Source organism: Chinchilla lanigera, unplaced genomic scaffold (genome assembly GCF_000276665.1).
Source record: "Chinchilla lanigera isolate Chin_1 unplaced genomic scaffold, ChiLan1.0 scaffold00107, whole genome shotgun sequence".
NCBI classification, from domain to species: domain Eukaryota; kingdom Metazoa; phylum Chordata; class Mammalia; order Rodentia; family Chinchillidae; genus Chinchilla; species Chinchilla lanigera.
In genome coordinates, this window is record NW_004955508.1 from 6,110,652 (window position 1) to 6,137,212 (window position 26,561).

Sequence of the window (26,561 nt, forward strand, 5' to 3'; positions counted from 1 at the left end):
TTCCACTCTTCACAGTGTGAGGGCCCCTGCTGAGACCCCGCATCTCAGAGTAGGATGTCAAGCTATAAACCAAATCATCTTCTTACCCCTGGGATAGCCAACTTGGAGACAACCCTGAACTTTTTATTTGTCCAAATGCCAGCTATTGTCCCACCTGGGCCCAGGCAACCCTCGGCTTGCTTCTGGGGTCTTGAAGAAGAGTTTGACTGCCCTTCTGTTCTCCCTCTGCCCTCCTGCTAGGCTCAGCTTGCTCTCACTAGACTCAGGTTCCCAGCACATGCTGTTCTCATGGGATCCTGTTGCTTGGGAGCCCAGGGACACCCTTCGGAGAAGCAGGAAGAGTCAGGCTCCCAAGTCAGGTCCCGGGCCTCTTTACAAGCTGACTCAGCACATTCTGGAGAAAAAAGTTCTGTAGCCAAACAGACCTGGGTCCGAATCCTGACTCAGTCACTCGCTCAGTCACAGAGCTCTTGTAAGCTAAAACTAGGTGAAGTACGAACACACCCTGGCAAAGCAGAGCAGTGCTGCACGGGTGTGTGTTTACATCTTCTCAGCTTCTCCAGCTGGGTGAGACGTGCTGCTTACACGTGTGGCAGACCCCAGGTTTATGGCCCAAGCGCCACCTACCCACAGCGCATGTGGGTGGACCCTGGGTGTTAGCTTTCCTAAGGAATAGGATGATGGAGCGTTCTGCATGGGATCTCAGCCAGACAACAGTGAGCTGCTTCAGAGCTCTTGTATGGCCAAGGTCACTGGGACACACGCCTGGCCACACCAGGACTTTGTGCCTGGCTGGCCCTTCTACTGCTGCACTTTGTAAAGCAAAGGAAAGTTCCTTTGGATTGTGCTCATGGCCTTTGTCTCTTACCCTATCTTATCTTGTCTTCAGATGCATAAACCTGCTCACCAAGCTATAAAAGTGGCCCATTTCCATGCGTCAGCTGCCTTTTTAGCATTCACCATACACCCACAGCAAACCAGAGGCTGTCGCCATGACCAGAGACCAGCATGGAACCTGGGAGATGGAGAGTAATGACAACTTTGAAGGCTACATGAAGGCTCTGGGTAAGGGGGAGGGGACGGGATGGGGAAGGAAGGGGATGGGGGTGATACTGTCTGGTCCTCTAGACGGTGCCACTGTGGAGTTCAGCGGACATGTATGCAAATCCTCACTCCTCGTGCACAGCAGTGCACACACTTCTGGGGCTCAGTTTCCTTATCTGCAAATCGGAAATAATAATAAAAGAGATATGTTCAGAATGTCTTTAACACAGTAGCCATCTCAGACAAAACACATGCTGAATGGAGCACTCACACACACACACACACACACACACACACACTCACACACACACACGCGCACACACACACACACACACGCGCGCACACACACACACACAGCAAACACACACACAGGATAAAAGCTACCTTGAGGGAATAAGACACCCTCCCCTGCCTTACAACTGCTCCCTCTTTAATGATCATTTGGCTCTAATGTCACCCACCAATGCTCCCTGCTTTCTCTTTTTTAGGCTTGTAATGGCAAGATAGGAAAGGGGCAGGTAGCAAGTCTCCCAGCCTAGAGAACATCGGGGTCACGGAGGGTTAGGAGAGGGTTTTGTCATATGGTGCAACCACTCACACTCCCTCTAACTTCCAAGCTGGGCTCTAGGCCAAGGGTTACCAACCAGTTATGTCTTCAGTTGAGAACAGGTGGGTCTCTTCTGAGGATGGCAGAAACATGTAGCCCTCTTAGGCCTGTGAGGTCTACAGGAAAGTAAAGGGGTGAGTCTGCAGAGGGGAGCTCAGGGCAGCTCTGTTGCTTGTCCTTTCTTCTCTGTAGCACCCCCTTACCACATTTCCCGGCTTTAAATATCTCTACGTATGGAATTATCCCACTGGAACATCCCACGCAAACAACATGAGAAAAATGGCTACAGAGTCAGAAGCCCAATAATTTGGATATGAGGATGGCAGGTCTCTCCAAGAATGAAAATTATGGGTTTTTCTGTGCAATTCACTTCTAGCTTGAGGACTATTTCTCCCATGACAATAAAAAGAGACCTGTGATCTGTACCATAATTTACAGAACGTAAAGCTCTGTTCATATTCACATGTTGGTAACTTTCTTTTTCCTGGTGACCATCAGAATTTTACCTCTGTATACTTGGAGGAGGAAAAAGGAGGACAAAATTCTTCTACCAGGGCTCCACCCTGTGCTCTGTCACACTTTTGAGCATCATGGTGGCCAATAGAAGTGAAATTGTGAACCTGTCCATGGGCAACAGATTGGTGCTCTTTTCAAAACTATAATTTGGAACAATAACGTACAAATGAGGAAGCCAAAGCAGAGGGTTCACCATAGCTGGGGCTATGGCAGTCTTACTACTCTGTAAACTTGAACAATTTCTTTAAACTTTCAGAACCTCCACTTCCTCATCTACCAAACAGGGATAACGGCACCACTGTCTGTAGATAGCGCTGGCTACGGTTGTGGTTTTGAATAATTGAAAGCAAGTGCTATTTGGAAGTTTCAAGGTTTCAGCAGTCTGCTGAGCAAGCTGGACTCACTGAATACATCGGAAAGCAACTTTGAGCCTTTCACTGCTTTTGTTTAAATAATGAAAAGGCCTGTGATGGCTTGAGTGTAAAATCCAGTCTAAGTTTAGTCTATGGCACACATAGAACACACACAATATACACACACAGGATAAAAATTACCTTGAGGGATTAAGGCAGCTCTTTCCCGATTTACAACCACTGCCTCTTTGACGACCATCTGGTTCTAAATCACCCACAAGTGACCCCTGCTTTCTTTCTCTTTGTCAGACTTGGCATAGTCTAGGCTCCCAAAGCCCTTAGCATCCATCTATTCAGGCTCTGGGTGGGAGGCAGGCATTCCCACCACCCTCTCTCTTTGGGAGGGATGCATTGATCCAGAGCGCATCATACTTTCTCCAAGAAATACTCTCTCTAGAAGCAGCCTTCCTCTGTACTCTTTCACACCAGTTTACATCCTCAGTGTGAGTGAGGGGCTGAAAGTCACAGAGGTGGTGTTCGTGAGTCTCCCTTCTATAAGGTTCTAGATCGGCCTTTCTAATTCTCACTACCAGAAACACGTCTCATAGCATTGGTCAAAACTTCCGTTTAACATCATACTGCACTGACCTCACTCTAATAAGCCAAATATTTGCTCTCTTTGTATCAGGGTCTCTGCATGCAGAGGGGTGGGTGACACTTTGCTGGCTGAGATGAATCCCATAGGTGACACTGCAGTAGGCTAAACAGAGGGTGGGTGTGGTTCGTACCTGACTTCCCCGGCTGTTGATAGCCCAGTGTCTCAGGGTCTTAGGAGTTTGTCCCATCTTGAGCCCAAGGAGCTCTGCACAGAAATCCACAGACACCTTCCCATGCTTGAGATAGGGTGCCTAATTTGTCCCACCCGACCATGGGGACATCAGCCAGGCAGGAAATGGCAGTGGATGAAGACAGGTTTCAGGGAGGTGAGGCAGAGCAGCTAAGATGTGGCTTCTCCTCAATCTAATCTGCTGAAGCAGCCCAGCAGATCTGTGCGGTTTCCTCCACACCCAGGCTGCAAGGCAGGTTACTTCCCAAACACTGAAACTTCAATGAAGCTTGCCTTTCTTGCCCTTTTGAACGCTATGACTCTTGGCATTTAGGAAGAGAATGTGTGGAGACCTGCAAATCCCCAGATGTGTAAACATCACCAAGTATAAAACCATTCCCTAAAAGCCGTCACTTCTTAGACTTTAACCCTGCGTACTGGGGAGGTGGCTTTTCCTGAGAACCCGGTTTTAGGTTCCCTAGGGCCAAAGAAACCGTGTTGAGATGCGGGTCTGGGAAGCACAGCAGTTTGTCACTATTCCGGTCACTTACTCCACACATTGGCCTCTCTATGGGACTCGGTCTCAGCAGAGTGACACATGACGGCGACCTTTGGGTTTGCCTCAAATTATCAAAGTCATTAAGAGTTCAAAGAGTGAGTGCCAAAGGTTGAACTTCTCCTGCCTTTTCAGGCTTCGGTAGTTTCTTAATGCTCTAGAGCAGTGATAGCAAACTTTTTACAGACCAAGTGCCCCAACCGCAAGTCAAAACCCACTTATTTATCACAAAGTGCCAACACTGCAATTAATCCTGAATACTGAGGTTTTAGATTAGAAAAAATACTCATACACCTGGCTTGAGTGCTAGCAGAGAGACTGTGTGTACCCACTGCAGCACACGTGCCATAGGCTCACCACCCCTGCTCGAGACTCTTTTCTGACATTGAGGAAGGCAGCTAGTGAACTCTTGCACCCTGAACAACTTGGCATATCCTGAGGTCCTCCTTCGGTCAGGTCAGAGAGGGTTGGGGAGGGCGGTCTTCATTTTGAAGGGCAGGCCAGGTAGGGCAGGTATAAGGAAGAGGTTCCAGTAATGTGAAGGAGAAGTACGCAGGTTGGGGGGCGGGTGGGGAAGGAGCCCGATAACCCTACCTAGCATGGAGACTCACCCAGCTCCTGCGCCAGAGTGTCAGCAGCTACTTGTAGAAGCAGGGACTGTGCCATCTGAAACAGAACCAGACTTGCTTCCTGTTAATAAGATTAAACTTGTATCAATGATCAAACTGGTCAGGTTACAGTTACGCAGAAATAGTGTTCCTGTCTTGTGTTATTGTATGCAAAGTTTTCACAAAACGTAGTGCCATCTTTTATCATCTCTCAGAGCTCTGAGTTCGGGCAGGTTCACCCCGGTGGTTCCCAGTGAAGGGTTCCCATTCAGTGCAACTGGACAGTGGCCAGGGCTGCTTGCTTGCCTATATGTATGTGTGGCTGTGGCTGAGACTTCAGCTGCACTTGTCAATATCTGTGTGGCCATGTGGTCAATAGCTACATGTGGTCTCCCTATTTGGCCTAGTTGTCCTCACAGCATGCTGGCTGGGTCAAAGAGAGAGAAGGCAGAAGCTGCATAGCCTTTTATGACCCAGCTTGGAAACCAGAAGGAATCACTCCCACCAGCATTTTACTAGTCCAAGGGGTGCAAGCCCCACCTTCAGGAACAGAAACCTCGCTTCCTCAGCAGGAAGAATATCAAAGTCACATTGGACAAACTGTGTAGAATGAAATGCAGTCATTTAAGAAAATATAATCTGTTACAGATGGGCAGTGAGTGATTCTGTAACTTGAGCCCCAAGGGGCTAGATGCCCTGTTGGCAAACCTTTTAGAGCTTTCAATGATACAAACAGCTCACTGAGGCAGGCGTGCCATAGGTTCACTGCCACTGGGCTAGAGTAACACAGAATAGTAACAAGAAGTAGCAGAGGATGTTACAGGGAGATGCAGCATATGTGTCAGTGAAGGCTTCCTGAGTATTTCTGGGTGGGCTTTTGAAGGAAGGAGAAGAGTGCCCCATGCAGAGACGGAAACAGGCAAGGGCCCCTGGGCATGGGACTGGGAGACCAGATGGACTTGTTCTGCCAGAGCTGAAGTACAAGGAATGCATGCAGCAAGAGTCTGAGAGGCAGGCGGTGTAATACATGTGGACTTCAGCCTCAAGGATGGGCTCTAGAGAGGAAGTGCTGTGGTAAGAGGACAGAGGCCATTGCACTCAGAGAAGTGCCTACTGCAAACAGTTCTGGTGAATCTCCGGAAAGCTCCAGTAGGAAAGAGGCTGACTTAGAGACAGAACTCAAACAGCTGTCTCCTGAATGGTTTCTACCAGGAAGTATTTCCTGAACACCTACAGTGTACAAAGCCCCCTCCTGATTGGTTTTGGGTTTTGGTGTTTGTTTTCTTTGTCTGCTTGTTTGTTTTGGTGATGCTGGGAATTGAACCAAGGGCCTCAAACCTGCTAGGCAAGTGCTAGACAAGCTACACAACCCTGAGTCCCCCAAATGTTTAGGAGCTTGCAGTTCAGCACCAGCAGTGAGTGTGGGCACACATTCTTTTCATGTGAGAATAAGCATTGTGCTACAGCTTTATAGTCATTAATTCATTTTAATTGATTCCATTTCCAACAAATGTATTGGGCACCTATGAAGCATCAGGGACACAGCAGTGAATGAGGAATTTACCTGCTAGTGGGAGAGATGGAGGAAACAAACAGTTTAAGATAATTTTAGGTAGGGGTTTGTTGTAGTTTGGGGTTTTGCAAGCAGGAATAATTTAATACAGGACTCATAGTTTATAGAAGTATTTTATAAGTCGTCCAAAGAATCATATACAAAGAGAGTGCAGAAAATCTGTCCACACACTAAAGACCAAAGAATCCAGCTGAGGGCCTGAATCCCATGGCAATGTCCTGCATGAGTTCAGTTAAAGACCTAGAGCTCGTGACAATGCCTCGTGCAGGCCTGCTTCATGAGTCTGCGCTGGGAAGGCCCAAAGGTCAGTGGTGGAAGCTAGAAAGTCTACCCAGGTGGGACAAAGGAACGGTTCCAGCAGGCTGAGGGATCTGCACTGGAGCTAAGAAGTGACACACAAAGTAAGAGCCATAGCTCCCCCAACGGATGGGCAGTGAGTGATTCTGTACCACAGCCATCCTCAGCAACAATGAGGTCCCGAGCTCCTCCCACAATGAGGAAAGCTGAGTTCATCAGGAAAGCCAGCATGACAAGCTCCTCCAGGAAAACGAACAGCTCCCTACAGCTTCCCTAACAGCTTCTAACAACCTCTAACTTCTCCACTTCTGCCCCTTATGCTGCTGGCAACAATCCTCCCACACCCAGCACCATGCTGGTTCAGTTCAGCTGGGTGTTACAAGTTGACCGCCAGTGGTCAATCCACCACAGGGTACGTGCTTTAATGAAAAGAAAATAAACAAGAACAATGGGGTGGACAATGAAAAAGTCACCTGAGGAGGTGACAATGGAGCCAAGGCTTCAAGCTGAGAGGTATTATTCCAGGTACAAGGGACAAATGCAAAGGCTTCGATTGTGTTCCAGAGGGCATGCCCACAGTAAGGCTGAACGTTGGGAGTGCAGGGAACAGGAGGAAGATGAAGGTGTGAAGGTGGGATGGGAGGCAGAGAGCAGACCCATAACCCTATGATGGGGAGATGGGATGGATCCTCTTCATATGCTTGAAAGCTCCCTATGGCTCCAGTGTGGAAAATGAACCACAGGAGAGCAAGACAAGAATCAGGGGACCCAATAGAAGGCTGCTGTGTTGTCCAGGCAGGAAGTGGTGATGGCCAGGGATAGGATTGTGCCTGTAGAGCTAGAAAAGAGAGCACAGGCCTGGCGTGTATTCTGATGATAAAGCTGAGGGTCTTGCAGATGAATATGCAGTGGGAGGAAATGGAAGAGTCAAAGATGGCCCTCAGGTATAGACCTGAGGAAGTGGGAAGATGGTGATCATACAGGCCGAAATGGGTAGTGGGGAGACAAGGGAAAATGCATTAAGAGTTCTGTTTTGTATATTGTGATTTCAGATGCTCGCTGTGTATCCAAGTGAGGTATTAAAATTGGCATGTTGGTAGAAGGTCTGTTGCTCAGGGTATAGTCAGGGATGAAGATAGAAAGGATGGTTTCCCTTTTATAGGGTTAGGAATCTGAAGCAGAGGAGTAGAGGCACTTGCCTGGGACCATGTGTGGCTGAGAAATGACTAAGTCCAGATAGCAGCCTAGTCTATCTCTTCTAATACCCAGGCACTTCCCACAGGACTGTTCTAGGCAGGGTGCTAGGCACGGGGTTAGGGAGGAGGAGCTTCATTCTAAAAATGAAAGCTAATTTGAATGGAGGCATCCAAAGTAGACAGGTGGAACCCTCAGAAACTTTGCAAGAGAGTCATTCAGAGTCCCTGGGTAAAAGTAAATGAATGGATGATTAAGTGAATGTCTGATGACCCAAGCAAGGATGAATTTATCTCACAAACTCTAGATTCCTGCTGGTGCTGACAAGTCAACAAAGTTATACATACATGCCTTGTCAAAGTCTTTGCTTAGACCACACTTTCCTTATCTGGTGGCACTTTCAGATGGAAAAGTGCTGACAGGAGCCAAAGACAGGTGACACTATAAACCAAGTCCCTTCCTAGGGTCCCTTTGTGTGTGTTCCAGCACTTCCACCTCACCCTCATCCCAGTGATAAACACCAGACTGTGGGTGGGGAGGTGATGCCCAGCTGCTGGAGGGAGATGCCTGGACCACCCAGCCGGCTCTGCTGTCCAGGAGGGAGTGAGCACGGGAGGGAGGCAGAGGCCAGTCTAATCCTCTCTAAATGTGTTCCTTGGAGGAGGAAATGGTATGGAAAAAAGGAGAAGATTGCTGTTCCATGCTGCTTCCCACAATCGCCTGAAAGTGCCAATGATTTGAGAATTAAGGAGTCCAGGTCTGAAGCCCACTGAAGCCGCACTTTAAAGGGTTCTCAGGTTTCTTGTGATGAAACCTTGTGCATCTCTGCTCTTTCATTTACAGAGAGTACCTGCCCTTTTAGCCTGCACCTTTAGCTTTTTCTTTTCCACAAGCACATTACAAAGCATTTTAATGTTGAGTAGCATACTCATATTTCAACTTTATGACTTGTATTGTTCAAAATGCAGTTATGAAAATATGCTTTAATAAAGTCACCTCGTGTTTTTTTTTTCTGCTGTAGCAGCTATAAGCTACATATATTATTCAGAAATAGCTTGGCTTTGGACCTTTCCTTCTGAGATAGAAATTCATTTCACCTGGCTATAAATCATGCTCAGGGATGTCTTTAATCCAGAAAAGCAGATAAAACATACTGGATAACCCTGGTGTTAAAATACCACACCAGGAAAATAATTTTCTCGGCAAAGTTCAAAGAGAAAGTGTTTTTGTAATCTGTGTGTGTGTGTGTGTGTGTGTGTGTGTGTTCTGCAGCTGCAGTTAAACCCTTTTGAGTAGAAATATCCAACAATGAATCCACCAGCAGAATATCTGGCTCCCTTCCCTGGGGTGGAGCGGAGGTGACATGATTAACTGGCCATGTGCAGACACTAAAGGGTGGCCAGGAGGCCAAGCCATTTTTCAGTCTGGAAGAAGCGATGCTTGATTTCATCTGCATAGAATCCCTAAGAAGATTCCCCCAGTGCTGATCAGAAAGATTGACTAGGAATGGTGCCGCCAGGACAAACCAGTTTTCTCAGCAACAGATATTTTTAGCTGGGATCTACTTTCTCAGGCAGCCAGGGACAAGCAATAATTTTTATTAGGAGGCTTTGTTATGAATGAGAAACAGACTGTATGTACAGGGAAGTTGTTGGGAGCCCTGTTTTAACGGGGTGACTGAACCACCACTTAAATTCTCTCAGCCTCAGTTTTTACATCCTCGGAGTGAAATAGATTCGCTTGTTAAGAAACAGTTCCATTCTAAATTTCTCTGTAATTTCCTCTTTTTTTTTGTACTTTTGTCTGGAGCCTCCTCGTTTCTTTTGGCTAGTAGATGACCTTTGACCTTCTTTTCCCATCTCCTAATTATGACTCTAGCAGAACGGTGTAGCCTAGCTTGGACTTGGGCACAGAGGGCTAGAGCAGGAAGTACTTCTTCCACACTGCAGCGGGAGGAAGCTGAGCTGAGCAGGGCGGTGTCCCGCAGGCTGCTTGAACAGCCTACAGGACAGGCTACAGCTAGAGTGAGGTGTAGGTCAGCACCATTCGACCTGCTCCATGAAGTGGCAGATGGCTATGGAGATGCAGGAACATGACCTACAGTGTTCACTCTGGGCTGAATTCCAATCTGGTCCTTATTTGACTCACAAATAAGGCCAAGCGCAGAGGCCGGTACACTGTGAACACGCCCTCAAGCTCCTTGCTACTGTGTAAAGCTGTTCGCCATCATTTTTACCCAGGCCTCACCACAGTAGCCCTATAAAGTGATCATTCTTTTCCTCACTTTACCACTACAAGACTGGAGCACCAAAAGGGAAAGTGGCATGTAAAATCACATAGCTGGAAACTCAGGGATAGATCTGCCCTTCCTTTACCCTTCACTCTTTCATACCAGTTGTTCAAATTTTTGACAAACACAGCATCACTTGCAAGGCTTAAAAGAACAAGCAGGACCCAACCCGCAGAGCTTCTACTCAATGGCTCCAGAGTAGGTCCCAGAATGTGTACTATTTACATGTTCCAGGCTGCCCCTCCTGCTGCTGGCTTAGGAAGCTCACTTTGAAAACCACTGTGCTGGACCATGTCGCCTCCTTTAACCCACCGATAACATTTATTGAGCACCTACTGAGTACAAAAGGGATAGCACTTTCTTTGTCTTCATAGGGGTGAGACGAGGGAGAACAGAATAATCAATTGCTTGAAAACATCAGGGAAAACACCAGGTCGTATGTCCTGGAGATAACTGGGTGGCCTGAATGGCAGGTGAGGAAAAGGATCGGAGGGCAAGACAGACTGCAGAAAGCAAGGCTGAGGATGAGCCTCTCCAGACATGGAAGACTGGCAGGAGAGCAGCAAGGACTGAGGAAACGTCTGAAAAATACGTGGGTCACTGAGGAAACTGGCCTGTGAGCTCACATTTACTAACACGCTTGTGATGGTGGCAGCTACTATTTGTAGAGCCATTGTCCCAGGTTGCTAGCCACAAGTCACACACACTACCAACGTCAATACCGCAATAATCCAATCCAGTTAATAATTGCTCTACCATGACCACTGCTTTCTACCGCTTCCAGATCTGAACCTCTGTGTCCAGTCATGAAACTAGAATTAGACACAGAGGGGTTACCTGACTTGCTGGAACTGTGTCTCTGGGATAAAGGAGAGAAATACGGCTTGCAATATGACCTGTTCACCTCTTGCTAGTTTATTTCCCACAAGCATGCATTTACATTAACTAGAACATGGGAGACATTCTTTAGTGGCTTTTAAAAATTAAAAAATAAAGTATTCCTTTTTAAATTAGAAATACTTAACCACTTTGTCCTGTCTAAACAGGCCAGCAGTTACCTTGAGGGAGAAAAGTTAAAACAGGAGACATGTCCATGATTTCAGTGCTGGTGTGGCTGAAATAAATACCCCAGAAAGGCTCTTTTCAGTCCTTTCCATGTCATGTTTGCAGAACACCCAGCAAGCTGGGCGCCCCACACAAAGTTACCCTAGGCCACCCCAGTCTGCAGAAGTCTGCATCATGGAATCCCTCTGTTGGAGTCACAAAGTGTTTTTCCTATACAAGCAGTTCCATGATGGTCTTCAGTGCAGAAACTGGCTTCTCCTGGTTTTAATTCCTCCCTTTCCAAACTTAGTTCACCACGAGTCCACTTATTTGACCACTTCACCTTCCTACTGGAACTGAGTCCTGTGGCAAACACAGACGGGAGCCCCGGCCTCTGTGCATGACCGCTGGGAAGCCTGGAGATGCTCACTGCACAGTGGAGAAGCGTTACGTCACCTCCTGTGCCATGGCTCGCAGACTGTGTGGCTCCACTGTGCTCATGAACATTCCATGAGCCACAGAGCTGAAGCTAAGCAAGCTCTCAGAGAATGTCCAGGGGATAGAGTCAGGGAAAACACCAGGTAGGATTGCGCCAGCACTGACTTATAATAGAGAGCCCTAGGCCCAGGAAACAATTGCTTTTTGAAGGGGACAGCATGCAAGAGTCCTGAAAATCATACCCTGTCTCAAATAGAAAGACTTGTCTACTGGATCCAAAAGTCCTGTGTCCTCAGGGGGAAATTTAACAAGTCTGAAGTTATTGTGTGGCAAGCAGCCGTACAGCACACAAATGAGAAGGGCTTTAACTGGGATCTCCCAACACTTGTGCAGCTCAGCATGGCCCTAGAGAAAGACTGCCCTGAGTTCAAGTACTACCTCTACTGCTTCATCATTGTGAAATTGGCAAAGACACATCTCTGAGCCAGTTTTCTCATTGGTAAACTGGAGATAATACAGTATTTACCTTGTGTGTTTGTATGGAGGATGAGGGAAGCAAGGTTTTACTTCTCAAAAAAGGTTCAGTCATGGGTGTTTTTTCTAGTAGTTTCCAAAGAGTATCTTAAGGGATGGGGATATAGCTCAGTGGCACAAGCGTTGCCTGGCAAGCAGAAGGTCCTGAGCTCGATTCCGGGTACCCCCCCCCAAAAAAAAGAATATTTACCAAAGAGTATCTTAGTCACCACCCCCAAAATTATCAATGTTCCATGTTTACTTTATATATATTTAGTTACTATGCACCCCATAAAATTAATTCTTTTATTTCCCTGGATCTCAACTTAGTCATCCAAACTCAAAACTACTATTTTCTTCTCCTTACATGATCCCTCTACACACCCATTTAATCACCAAGCCCCTGCTATTTAGGTTGTGTATGTTCACACAAGTCTCTAGACATCTACTCCCACACCTCTGACCTGTTGCACAGGTACTTGAACAGTGGCTTTCAAATTTTTTAAACCAGGATGATCTTTCCAAATAATCTATGAGGAAGTCCAAGATCTAACATCACCAGACTACCACCCAGATATTCTGGGCCTACCGTAGCACCCAGAAATCCTCAATATTTACACTTTCCCAGGTGATCTTATGGGTAGCTAACTTTGGGACACATTGGTGAATTCTGAGACATAACAAAGCACCCCACAAATAGCATAAATAGTAGGGGATGATAGGCAAGCGAGGCCCTGACATTTGTGTTCTAGGTCCTGCCAACTTGACCTATTTCTCTTTTCTTTTTTTTTTATTTAAAAGAATAAAAGAAGGATAACATAGTAATAGGGGGATTTACCAAATTACAGACAAAGGGGTAGAACAATATCAATGGTTGTTATTTTACCTATTGGTATCTTCAAGATAGTTTCTCAGGAAAACAGACAAATAATAGTGAGTTACAGACTAAAAATGGTAGGAAATTATCAATGGTTGTTGTACTATACTTTGGTTTCTTCAAAGTGGTTTCTAGGGAAAACAAATAGAGCTCTACATGAGTGATCAATTAAATAATCCTTGACTATTCTGAATGGTTGTTGTTGAAAACACATAGTAATAAACATACATCCATTTATGAAATAGCATAGGAACAATAGAAACATTGCAGAGTTATGGACAGATTGGTAGGAAATTATCAATGGCTGCTATAATTATTTCTCTTTTCAATTTAAGGTATAGGCAATGTGATTTTTTTCCCTCCTGAACTAGCTAATGTTACTTAAAATTATTCCCTTACACTCAAATCTGACTTCATACAATTAGGGCTCAAAAGACTAATCAGATGTGCAAATGTGAATCCATTGTGAGTTAGCAATGTAACAGAATATGCCCCCCCCCAGCCAGCCAGTATACTTCAGTTTCTTAGTTGCCTGGGTAACAGTTCCTGTTCCAGTTCCAGTTGCCTCTGTCTCTTAGAAACAGCTGGTCACTGTGATGCACAGCTGGTCACTATGATGCACATTGTATACACCAATTCCCCATTGACAAGCCACTCTGCCTCTGTACTTCCTGTTTGCTCATCTCATATAAGCCCTAGACCACCAGAGACTGTGGCCTGATATTCTGGGAATGATCCTGATCAGTGCCCGTCGACATAAATAAATCTGCCTCCAAATCCTGAGTGTCATTTTGGTGTTTCTACTCACTGCTGCAGTAGCTATCATCAATCTACTGGCCCAAAGTGAGGTCCAAATAGCCAGTTTGGTCTCTCCTTTGTCTTTTTAAAAAAGAGAATTAGTAGTGGTGGGGGACTCAAAAGGAAATGGGTGAGAAATTATTTGGGGAATGATGCTTTACCATGGGAAGAGTAGCAAAGTGTTAATGCTCCAAATTGACAGGAACACCTGAACTGTTGCTACCTGCTGGCCTCTCTTATGGACACATATATTTATCCCATACCAGACAAGGCACAATATGAAATTTAGTCACCGCAGAGAAGGCTGGAATGCTCAGTGAAGCAGCATTCAATAAATCTGAATTGTTCTTATTGTGGAGGCCATTATTACCCTTGGGCTATAATAGAATCAGTCTCCATGTTTTTTGCAAACCCTCTAGGTGTATATTTAAAAAAAAAAAAATGAAAGATTTAGACTGGCATCCAAGATATCTGCAGAATTCACAGGCATAAATGTACTCAAATATGATTTGCCTAAAGGTTAAGAGTTGATGTTATTTATGGCATGGATAGAACCTTACTCTATTTCTGGATTTGTTTTGCAGAGCAGCAACTTTTTGGCTTGGGTGACATTCTGTGAACAGCCAGAGGTTAGCAAGTAGGTGGGCTTACTACCCACCTACTTCTTACTGAGCTGCTTACTGTTACATGCAGGGCTTTAGCCACTGAACACTCTCCCCGAAGGGCACACTCCCGGTTACGTACTAAGGACTGCTAAGAAATGAGTAAGATTTGCTGCAAAATCTGAAGGCAAAGAAAAGATGCAGCCAGAGTAAATGTGGGAAACTCCTAATCATTATTTAATCTGGATCATGAGCATATGGGGCTCCTCATATGCTTTCTCTCTGCTCTGATTCATTCTAACTTTTTTATTTAAAAAGGTAAACAATTAGTATTCACAGGTATAAATTCACATTTATGCCTGTGAATTCTGCACATATCTTGGGCGGCCAGTCTATATCTTGTATTTTGTTCATTTTTAGAAAAGCCATCTAATGGGTTTTTTAAAAATACTGAGATTGATTCTGTTATAGCCCAAGAGTAGTAATGGCTTCAAGAGTAACACAACAAAAGAAAATCTCTGAGCAAGTGCTTATTTTCTAAAATATGCTTAAAACTATCCTGGGGGCTTGTAACTGAGGCAGAATGGTCTTATTTTAGGAAGTCTACTTTCCAATTTAAAAATAGAAGTTAGTGTCCACCTATAATCCCAGCACATAGAGAGACTGGGGCAGGGAGATCACAAACTGAGTCCTGCCTGGCAGTTTAATGAAATTCTATCTCAAAATAAAAAACAAAAGGGAGTAAAGTTGAGTAGAGTGAGTATTGGATTCAATCCCCCAGACCTGGGGGAAAAATGGAAGTTCTTTCTGCTATGTAAAGTTTCATCTTTATCCATGATTGAGACGGGTAACTTCCAAAGCATTTTTCTTTAAAATCGTGAAATTGGTACAATGAACTCAGGAGGAATCCAGTATGCTGGAGAGAACAGAGCTGCAGGGATAAAGAGGAAGGGAAAGAGAAAGTGGTGGGGAGGAAGAGAGACAGACAGAGACAGAGACAAACACAGAGAAAGAGTCGGGAGCTGTAGCTCAGGGTTGCACCTCACCTGCTGCAACTCCTTCCCATCAGGGCTCCCATGGGGATGCCAGGAAGCTCCTCAGTTTCCTGGCAATGGACTGAGTTGCCCAATGCTCTTGTTTCTTGCTTAAGCAAAGAAATGCAGCCTATGATCTGTGTCTCTGGTCCTGAGTGATTTGGCCTTGTTAAAGAAATAAATGAATCTCACTGAGCACATCATAACCTCTGCGACTCCCTTTTGCCAACAGATATTGATTTTGCCACCCGCAAGATCGCAGTACGGCTGAATCAGACAAAGATCATTGATCAAGATGGTGATAACTTCAAGACAAAGACCCAAAGCACATTCCGCAACTATGATGTGGATTTCACTGTCGGGGTGGAGTTTGATGAATACACAAAGGGCCTGGACAGCCGGCACGTTAAGGTACTGGCTTGGGCTGGCATTTTTTGCATCCTCTTTGCACAGGGGCTGGCTATTTAGCTTCTCAATTAAAAAAAGGATAGAAACAACCTGGGAAAGATCAGGCGGGAGTGGGCAGAATGGTCATAATGAACAAGTATTGAAAGCAGTATAGGAAGAGACAGGCTAGAGAGACATTAAAGGATCTCAGTGTCTCCAGGATTTACTGCATGGCTGGGCGGGCAGAGTGAAGAAGGCAAAGTGGAGGGATGCAAGCAGGGATGGTTACTGTGACCAGCTGGGCAGGACAGCTTGGTGTAGAGGGACAGCCTGCTCAGCCACCACCACGTACTGCCCTAGGGGAATGAGGCCTCGGGCTGTCAGGTATGTTTTCCTTTCAAGAGACGGCAAAAAGTCAGAAAATTTAAATGAAATATCTCAAGGTTAGGTGATCTCAACTGGCTGAAAAAAAATTTTTGAAAAGTATGATTCAGTTAAAACAAAGAACGAGTAGACTAAATGAAGTCAGAGTTGACCTAGTTCTAGTACCTCAGAGGAGTTTCCAGCAAGGTGGTAGCTGCGGTCCTAACACCACCCTAACGGACAGGTTGGACTCTAGGAAACCCCGTGTGCATCAGGAGACTCCTGGTCACAGGAACTACTGCACCTCTCCCTTATCTGGGGCTTCACTTTCCATGGTTTCGGTGATGTGTGGTCAATTAAGATCCAAAACAATGGAAAATTCTAGAAATAAACAAGTAGCAAGTTTTAAATTGCATGCCATTCTGAGTAGCAGAATGAATGAAAGCTCACACTGTCTACTGCATCCTGCTCAGGATGTGTTATTTCTTCGCCCAGCGTGTTTATGCTGCATACATTACCCACCAGCTAACCACTTAGCAACCACCTACATTACACTCATCGTGTAAATAGGTTTCTGTATTATCTGAGGTTCATGTATCCGCTAGGGATCTTGAGACGTACCCTCCGTACATGAAGGGGCTGCTATATTTGGATATGTAGGGGGGCATGTAGGGGGCTACTGTATTTGGATATGTAGGGAAGCAAGCAGGGAGGGAGAAATTATCTCAAAGCTCAAGTACTTGGGTTTATGGAACTAGCAGGCCCTTGTCCAAAGGCACTGCTCATAAATAAGGCAGAGACTAGTAAGCAGTAAGAAAATGGGAGCGAGAGGACAACGGCTTCTCTCCCTCTCCATCTTTGAGCGTATCACCATGTTCACATTTGCACTCTCCCGTATGCCTATCTTTGATTTTCCACATCAAATTATGCCTGGCAAGTCCCCTCCAAACAGGAATACAAAGAAATCAATTTCAGTCCTGTATAATGACCCTCCTCCAACCCCTGCATCCTACAGAACCCCAGAGATTACATCATCCAGGAGACTTGGAAGGGCTACTGCTTTGTCATGGGGCATGGTTGCCCTTGACTGGTGCTGCCCTTGCAATGTGCACAAGAATGGGAGTTTGATATTCATAGCAGCCTTTTCCTCTCTCCAAACCAGCCAACAGAACCTCTGTCTGGTTCTCAAGCTAAAAAAGGAGAGAGCTGAATATTCCATCCTCAGCTTTGTGTGCCTTGCCCCCAGCAAAGTGCCTTCCATAGAGAGAGCACTTGTCCCAGGGGCAGGTCACCACCCTGTGCTGTCAGGAGCTCTTTTAAAGTCTCAACTCCGCTACATCAAGGGACACAAACTCTGACTCCTCTCCTGGGGTGGGAGGAAAACGTAATTTTTTTTGGGTGGGGGACTCTGAAGCCAAGAGAGGAGGACACATTTTTCAATCAAGTTGTCCTGCAGTATTGAAAACTTCAGTCACCAAGTTCAATTACATTTATTGCTCCTTGCTAAAGAAAAAGGGAGAGGTTAAAAAGCATGTTGGGAGTTCTTTCATCAGAGCAGCCCCGTCATAAGAGAACATAAGCTTCCAGATGTTGGAATATCCGCTTGTAGAAACCTTTTTCCTGAGCAGATGATGGATCACTGAGCCTCTTCTGAACATGGTTGAAAAGCCAATTCGCCAGACACCAGAATCGATAGGAAAATCTGTCTCTGAATTTTACATCACTCTGCCATTCCAACCTAATCAGTTCAAAATAATTCATTTTCCCTCAAAAAGCAGGCCTGTCCTCTCTGACTTGTTCTTTTTCACCTTTGATGGTCTAGAACTTGCTCTACCTGAAGTAAGTCATGTTCTTCTGGCTTTCCCTGACCCTCAAAGGACTGCAGCTCTCCACACCTACCCTTCTTCAGCCTCTCCACTTCCCATTCCCCTTCCTCTCCACAGGAACAACAGTTAGCTCTGCAGAGAGACAGAACCCTCTTTCCCATGGCTCATTTCCTCATTGTCTGCAGCAGAAAGCCAAGGCTGATACACACACACACACACACACACACACACACACACACACACACCAGAAGACTGGTGAGGTGGGACATTTCCAGGAGGTTTGCCCAGCTGGATGCTGGTCAGAGGTCCATTTCCATTAGAACCACAGTGCAAAGCAGGTGCCTTCAGGACTATATATTTTTCATCACTGGACTAAACCCCTTCAGCTGGAAGAGCACACCAGGGAGTGGATGAGTCTGTTTTTCTGCTTGATTTGAACTCAGGTGGCATGCCTAAGCATACACACCAGCTCTGTAGGTGTGCCTGTGCATGTGTACGTGTGTGCATGTGTGTACATGTGTTCACATATGTGTACACATATGGGTGTGTATATGTGTGTATACATCTTACTCCTCATGTCCCTGTTCTGTAGGCTTCATATCTCGAATCCTTGATTACCCTCAGGAACTCTCTGAAAAGCTCCCCACTTGTTAGCTTGGAGGAAAGGTATGCGGGACCCTGAAATGCCCCTTTCTAAGCCAGTCCAGCCTTGGCTTCACATCTGCCTCGGGGTTGACACTTCTTTGAGGAACCTAGAAACCTGCCTTCCTTCCCATGGATCATATATATATTTCAAATGCCTATTCTGATTTGTTTTTAAGAAGCCCCTTTAGAAATACATAAACTACTTCCAAATAAAATATAATTGTTATCTATGCAGTGGGATACGGGATATCATGCAGCTATGAAAGCAGAGGAAATACTGACTCATGTGACCACACGGATGAGCTTGGAAAACAGGCTAAGTAACAGCAGTTGCCTACAAAAGGCCACATATCATATGATTTGTGTGAAATGCGTAGAACAGGCAAATCCATGGAGACAGAGAGTGTTTGCTAGAGGATAAGCGACTGAGGGAAAGGATAGTGACTGCTAATAGGTACACGGTTTCTTTGTGGGGTAATGAATGGAATGATGGTTACCCCATCTTGCACACTTTAAGAGGGTGAATTGTATGATTTGTGAATTGTATCTCAATAAAGAAATAACTATCTGAGTATGATGGCGCACACCTGTAACTCCAGCACTCTGGAGGCTGAGGCAGGAGAATTGCAAGGTCAAACCCAGCTGAGGTAATTTAGTGACTTAGATTCTGTCTCAAAAAAAAGTGTAGTCAATTGCAGTTAGAGTCAGTAGTATGTAGCAGTGCCAGGAGGAGAGGGAAGCACCCTGAGCAGGGGCAGCAGGTGGTGGGGAGAAACTATCCCCTCAGGAGGCAGCACACAGGAAGTGCCAGAGGAGGGGGCCAGCCTGCAGGAAGCCAGAGGAACACTTGTACGAGGACAGGGGCAGGGGAGCCCCTAAGCCTGTTAATAATGTTCCTCAATGCTCTTCATTTAAAGAGCTGCTAACTTCCTTTTTTTTTTTTTATTTTAAAGATAAAAGGAGGGAAACATTAACAGACATACAACATTTTACAACATATCACAAGCACAATACAGACAATACAGAGTTACAAACAAAGTGGTAGGGAATTAACAATGGTGGTTGTATAACTTCCTTTTTATAGAACTTATCGGCGAGTGATTCAATTTTTTATAGAAAAGCTACAAGAATATAACCAGGAACGTTGGTATTCTCTTAGCCCAGAGTCACTTATTGCTAACATTTTGTTCCAGTTGCTTATCATTTGCATGCATTCTCTTCCTAATATATGTTTTTTTCTGACCAATGTGATACGTTACCCCAAAATAATTCAGCATATACTTTCAAAGAACTAGGGTACTGTATTCTCTTAGATATCCTATAGTGTAGCTATACAAATTGAACACTGATATAGTAACTGCATCTAGTTCACCACAAAGACACATTATATGGATGCTAACTTTGGACACCGTGAGAGGGGAAATCAAGGTGGGCAACCTTCTTCTTTGATTCCGTGCAGGCCGCCCGCCCTTGGGCCACTCTCACTCTTGATCCATTCCCTCAGAAGCAATGGCTTTCCTCCCCTGAATCCACTTCCTCAACATAAGGATCTTTTAAAGCAATTGAAGCTGGGCGTGGTGGCACGTGCTTGTAATCCCAGCACTTGGGAAGCAGAGGCAGGAGAATCATTGTGAGTTTGAGACCAGCCTGGGCTACATAGTGAGCTCAAGGCCAGCCTGAACTGCATAACAAGACCCTGTCTCAAAACAAAAAACAAAAACAAAAAAAAAAAAAATAAAGCAATTGAGTCTGTTTTTAAAACCTCTTCTGACACAGCATGAAAGGCACCAACTAAAAGCAAACTGAATTATAGAATTTTAGTTCACCTAACCTCTTCCTTCTGCCTCTCACCGTCTGTTTTATGTAGGAATAAGTCTGTAATATTTTAAGTATTACCATGATTCATTGGTAACCAATTTACTTTAGGGTCAAAATAAGTTATCATCTTGCTGGCCAATGTAAGTTATTAAAATAAAATATTAGGACAGGCCCCATGCTCTAACATTTTTCTCCTCAACTTCTTTCTGCGAAATTCACTAAGTGCCTACTATATGCCAGACCTGTGTCAGGAGCTAAAGATAAAATGATGAATCAGAGCCTCTTTCCTGCTCTCAGGGATTTTGAGCCTTATGGGAACACAGATGAATGGATGGACAAGGACTATATCACGTCGACCTTGATAGGCACATGTGGGACCTCCTGCAATGCAAAGAGACAAGTGAATGTACCTTAAGATTCTGCTTCAGCAAAATCATCCAAGCAAAGATTCATTCAGCAGTGCTGATCACTGTGCTGAGCGTGGTGTTTCAGAAGGGAACAGTGATGCAGTCTCTTCTCTCATGGAGCTTGCTGTCTGCGGAGGAAGGTGGACATCCCTTCAACCAGCATGTAGCAGGGCTCCATCAGGTGCAAGGTGACATGGGAGCAGGGAGAATGGAAGATACAGTCCTGGCCTGACTGGAGACCACAATCCTCTCATCTCCAGGGAGCAGCCTCAGAGTGCAAGGCCAGAGACGGGTGACAGCAAATGAGTATTCCAGGCATTTATCCCTCCCAAAAGAGCAAAGGGAGCAACCTGTGACTTGAGCTGCTGTAAGATCTTCCAACATATGAGGCTTAGGAAGACCTTGCAGGAGGAAGAGTTTTTTTTTTCCTTTAGAAAATGCATAAAATTTTAGTTTTAAATTAATTTTTTGGAATATTAATATGTGCAGATGGTTAAAAACATTTTTCTTTTTTTTTTCCAGTACCAGGAATTGAACTCACAACCTTATGCTTGCCAAGCAGGCACTGTGTCGCTGAGCTAAATCCCCAGCCCCTAAAAACGTTTTTAACAGTAAAAAGTGAGATTTCCTCCCTACTCTGGCCCACTGGCTCAGTCTTTCCTGAGGGATGATCGCTACTACCGGTTTCTTTCAACTCCTTGTACAGAACATGTACAAGCACATGCATGGCTATATACTTCCCACCCAAACCCCTTGTTTTATGTACAGGGCTCTGCCCTTTACTATTTTAAAAAACCCAAACGTGATTCGGTGGCCACATTCTTTCAATGACTGCATAACACCCCGTATTTAACCAGCCACCCACTGACAGAATTTATGAAGCTTCCAGTTCTTTGCTGTAACAAACAACGCTGCAATGCACTGGGGAGTAAAATGAGGAGGAATAAAATTATACATAAAGTATATAACATGGTCAAGGTCAAATATTATTTTAAAAATAGGTGGATTTAACAACCTGTAGAAAACAGACTTGTACTAAATAGCAGGCCCAAGTGCACAAGGAGACTGTGAGAGAGGAAATCAACATGGGCGACTTCCTTCTTCCATCCTATGCAGGCCTGTCCACCCCTGGGCCACTCTCCCTTTTGGTCTGTTCCATCAGAAGCAATGGATCTCCTCACCTGAATCCATTTCCTCAACCTAAGGATCTTTTAAAGAAATTGAGTCTGTTTTTAAAACCTCTTCTGACACAGGATGAAAGGCATCAACTAAAAGCAAATTGAATTATAGAATTTTAACCATTTTCTGATCTTGGGGAAAACCCACAGGTTAGTTTATCACCAGCGGGGTTTGCAAGATAGAAGGAAAAGTAAACATCTGGTCCTTAGCATCATGCTGTTCATAGAGGCATAAGGTAGATTGTGTATACTGAGAAGGAAAAAGCAACTTGCATCCAGGTCATCCTGAGGAAGGGCAGAACATACATGTCTATTTCTCGGATAGAAATGCATAATTATCTCAGTAGTTACATGGGCAAACCTAATCTGGGCACAGAGCAGGGCGGCTGTGGCGGGCTACCTGGGGGTCATACAGACTGTCTCACTGCAGATATTAGGAGGGAAAGTGGGGAACAGAAAAAGAAGGAGTTTGAAGGTTGAAATATTTGTAGATATGTGCACAAGAGTTTGAGTACTCATGGTTGCCAGCAGGCTCGAGGCTTCTCCCAGCTGCTGATTATTCACCTTGGTTGGCCAACGTGATTTCTGCCAATGTCCCTGTGCTTCTAACAGGTTGGCGTGACTGCCTGGAGGAAACCAAGACACAGGAGCAGGTCCACCCTCTGGGTTTATATGAAAAGGCTGGCACCGGAGCCATCTGGCTGGCTCTCAGATTACTTAGAAGCTTCCCTGCCTTTGTTCCCATCCTCCAGGGGACAGTCCTCACAATGTGACTCCTGCAGGAAAAATTCCTAAAGTAGAATTCTATGTCAAAGAACATATGCACTTTTGTAATTTGAAAGGTAATATGAACTTTCTCTCTAAAATGTATATTCTCCCACCTGCCTTGTATGTGCTTCTCCACCCCTACTCCAACTCAGAGAATCACCAAAGTCTTTGGCCTTTGACCACATGATGAATACCTGAATAGTAGTCGTATTAGCATTTATCTTATTATGAGTGAGGGTGAATACCTTTTCTTGGGTTTAAAGTCATCTGCTAGGGAGTTCTCTCCTTGTGATTGCTGGTTCATGTCCTTGGTTGACATCAGCTATTAGATTAATGATCTTTTTCATTTTGATTGACAAGAGTCCTTTATATATAAGGGAATCAGGTCTTTGCTGATGTGCTTCAATTCTTTTTCTCTGTTTGTATTTATCTGTTGGCTTTGAGGTATTTTCCCCTTCCAGAAAGTTTGCACTGTTAATAGTCAAATTCATCACCTTTTCCCCACCGATTTGAAATGCTGTCTTTACCATATGTTACAAATAGAATTCCTTAAAAGAGAACAGAGCAAGCCTATACAAACTGTGGCTGGAATGGAGGATGCCTGTGAAAAATGAGATGAAAAAGCTATTGGCCCTGTGAAAATGAGATTGAAAGGATCTTGGGTCACGGAGGCCAGGGCTCTGCCCTGTGGGACGCAGGAGCCAGGCAGCGGCCTCAGCAATTACAGCTACAGGTTGAAGCTTGTGGAGTCTCCCTGACCAGAAGTTTAATTCACCTGGGAACCTGTCATTGCAGACGCTGGTCATCTGGGAAGGTGACGTCCTTGTGTGTGTGCAGAAGGGAGAGAAAGAGAACCGCGGCTGGAGGCAGTGGGTGGAGGGCGACAAACTGTATCTGGTAAGTCTTGGGGCTGCCCAGCTCCTTCCACTGTGCTTACACACGCTCCCGTGGCCACCTGGCTGGGCACTGCAACAAGAAAAATGGCCCTGAGCTCCAGCCAAATATACATAGTCATACAGTCAGAAAGCCATTCCCATCCGGCTCAGGGGACTCCAGGAAGAAATCTATATGGCTGTTTCCGTGAACGGCTGCAATTAAAAAGAAAGTTTAAAATGCTGAGCTAGGAAGCCACAATCCAAGGAGAAATGCAGGGAACCTGTTAAAGATCAACTGGGGAGAAATGTGAGCCACAGAATTAAGATGCCCTGGAGGAGGGTAAGACCAGGTCTTCTGTCAATTATAAGCCTGGTAGGGAGAGGAGGGTGGGCTGTAGGGGGTGGGCAGCTGGGCCTGAGGACATTGACCTGTCATCAGGAGGTATGTCTACCTGGCCCCAAAATATTTTCGGTTAATTTGGTATTAGAACAGGATAGTAGGAGCCATGGCGAATATCCTTAAATAACTGTATCTGTGTCTAGACAGCGTAATTTTTCATTCCTCAGTCTTCAAGGCAATTCATGGGCTTAGCATTCAAATAGTGAACATTTTTTTCAGTACTCCCTGAATTCAGCCATTTATTTATTAAATAAATGATTCATTCAATGAATGGGTCTTCCTTCCCTTCCTCCCTCCCTCCCTCCCTCCTTGCCTGCCTGTCTGCCTTCCTTCCTTCCTTCCTTCCTTCATCCTTTCAGCTATGGAGTCAGGCAGGTAGCAGGCTCTAATGTTGGCATTCAGGTCACCTTGTGCCCTTCAAAGCCAACCTTGATTCACCTGCTATCTCTATTTCAGAGCCAATGTCAGCTGATGATATATGGGAGTCATTCACTCTATTTTGTGCTGACAGTTTTCCCTACCTGCTCTAGTTTGGTTGATGGATTTTTTTAATTGTACTGCCAGACCCCATGGTACCCATGGCTAAGACAATGGATTCATTGTCAATTGCTGGGAGTGTGGTAGTCTTCCTCCTCTCCTTCAAGCATCAGTGAGGTGCAAATAAGGCCTGGGGTGCTCTCTGTCTGGATGAAAAGCCAGACCTTGCCAGCTGCACAGGCGGCCCGGGGAGCCCTCCTACAGCTCACGCCCTGTCACTGCCTGTGCCACTGACAGCTGCCCTTGTAATCACCAGAGCCCAGAAAGCCCCACAGGTGGAGGACAGCTTGCCAGCAAGTGTCTTTCCAGGCCCCTACCTTCCTAACATTCCTCCATACTAGATCCTTCTCTTCCTCATGACTTTGCTGCCTTTCACAAATTAGGAAACCACTGCTAAAATCTCGGAAGTAAGAAAATCCCGCCCAAGAGGGTCATTTCTTTGCATTTTTTCACTTTTACAGTTGCTCAAGCTCAATTCAATTCAAGTGTCAAAATCAAATTACTGCTTCCTGCAGGGCACACCAGCTGCTTGGGTCTGTGAGATCCACTTTACCCAGGATGACAAAGTGGACTCTTTATTCCAACCCCAGCCCCAACCCCAGACACCAAGAGACCTAGGCGCTGGGCAGAAGGCAGGGCAGGCTTATAAGCCATTCACCCACTTTCTTGCATTTGCAGGAGCTGACCTGTGGTGACCAGGTGTGCCGTCAAGTGTTCAAAAAGAAGTGATGCCAGCATGGGAGGCCTGCAGAGCATGCGGAGTTCTCTACCAGCCTCCAGAATCGGCATGGGGACCCTCCCACTCCTGACGGCCCCATTAAGGTGCCTGGATGGGTTTTAAACTGAATGAGTGTGTAACAGTGACAGGTATAGTCTTCCCGCCTTGAAACCTGGCATTAAAAGGCAAAACAAAATCACTCCCATGTGGTGAAATCCTTTATATCTATCTCCCTTTATTTCTAGAGCTGTTATAATTACACATGGGTAGAGGAAGTAACTGTCTACATGGTGGTTCTTGTTTTGTTTTTGCACAGCTTTGTTGTTTGTTTGATTTTGTCTCTTTCTTCATTAGTTTGTTGTGGGGTAGGAGTAGATTGTTTTACCTGGAAACACTCTCTGGCCATTAATTCTTGAACATCCTCCATTTGGCAAACACTGCTTTGGGTAGCACATTAATTCTCCAACATCGTATTTAAGGATATGTATGCCCTCCAGTGTGCAACTTGCCCTGAGCAGACCACACACAGCTGTCTGCAAAAGCCCTGTGCTATAAAGCATGTCACTGAGCACATGTCCATTCAGCTTCAGTGTGCCTTTTCAGCCACTGCCCTGTGCAAGGTGCTGTGCCAGGGGCCTGAGTTCAAGTTCTGTGACTCGTCTTTTAAGCTGGACCCGTGGCATCTTTAGGTCCAAGCATCTCTTCCATTGGTCTGCAAAAAGCCTGGAACCCCACCACCAGGCAGCATTTCCTTTGCAAAGCAGATTTATCCTAAGAGAGGCAGCACATGCTGTTAGCACACTTTGGTATAATTTAAATGATCAGAACTTATCACTGATCCTGAGGGATGGATAGAATGGTGAAAATGCTGCCATGTGGCTCAAGGCCCACCTTAGCTCAAGTCCTCTGACCAGGCAACAATCATGCCTTGCCCCTGTGACAAGGAAGCAGAAAAGTGTCTGTCTGAGCCTCATACTGGCTGGGAGCCAGAGCTGGGAGTCAGTGAGAGGTGTTAGGAGGTGGGTGAGCTTCCCAAGGAGGTGCAGACCCTGTCTCCTAGACACATGGGGGACAGAGGGAAGGGCCTGCAGTGAACACATGCTGCCTGTCTTCATTACTTTATTCATTGCTGAGACAAAATACCTGACACCCACCACTTCCTGCCGGCATGGCAGGCAGGAAGCAGAGTGCCATCAAGGGATGGAGGAAGGAGACAGACCCTTCCAGGCTGCACCCCCAGGCCACACCCAGACTCAGAACCCCAGAACCCCAGCCTCCAGAGGGTGTCAGGAGACAGGTGGAGTTAATTATAAGCCAAGGGAAAAAAAAAAAAAAATTATAAGCCAAGGAAGGGCTTTGTTCTTGAAATTAAGAAATCCCTAGCTCAAGATCAGGCAGCCTCCCAAAGTGGTTCAAGCGTGGACTTTGGCATCACCCCTTGGCTTGAACAGAGACCACCTGTGGGGTTA

General features: G+C 45.5%; 1 protein-coding gene across 1 annotated transcript; it reads left to right on the forward strand.

Annotated features, from left to right (window-relative positions):
• Positions 1 to 906: 906 nt before the first annotated feature.
• Rbp2 (retinol binding protein 2, cellular) lies at positions 907 to 25,278 on the forward strand. The gene is made up of 4 exons (XM_005407783.1): positions 907 to 1,065; positions 15,403 to 15,581; positions 23,358 to 23,459; positions 25,053 to 25,278. The coding sequence occupies exons 1-4, from the start codon at positions 993 to 995 to the stop codon at positions 25,101 to 25,103; spliced, it is 405 nt and encodes a 134-aa protein (XP_005407840.1). The 5' UTR covers positions 907 to 992; the 3' UTR covers positions 25,104 to 25,278.
• Positions 25,279 to 26,561: the final 1,283 nt, after the last annotated feature.

What these genes read in the sequence shown, in the direction of transcription:
- Rbp2 (XM_005407783.1), top strand. Translation starts at nt 993, where the DNA reads ATGACCAGAGACCAGCATGGAACCTGGGAGATGGAGAGTAATGACAAC. An exon ending in AGGCTACATGAAGGCTCTGG is followed by an intron (nt 1,066 to 15,402) that starts GTAAGGGGGAGG and finishes TTTTGCCAACAG; the next exon opens with ATATTGATTTTGCCACCCGC. An exon ending in TGGACAGCCGGCACGTTAAG is followed by an intron (nt 15,582 to 23,357) that starts GTACTGGCTTGG and finishes CTGTCATTGCAG; the next exon opens with ACGCTGGTCATCTGGGAAGG.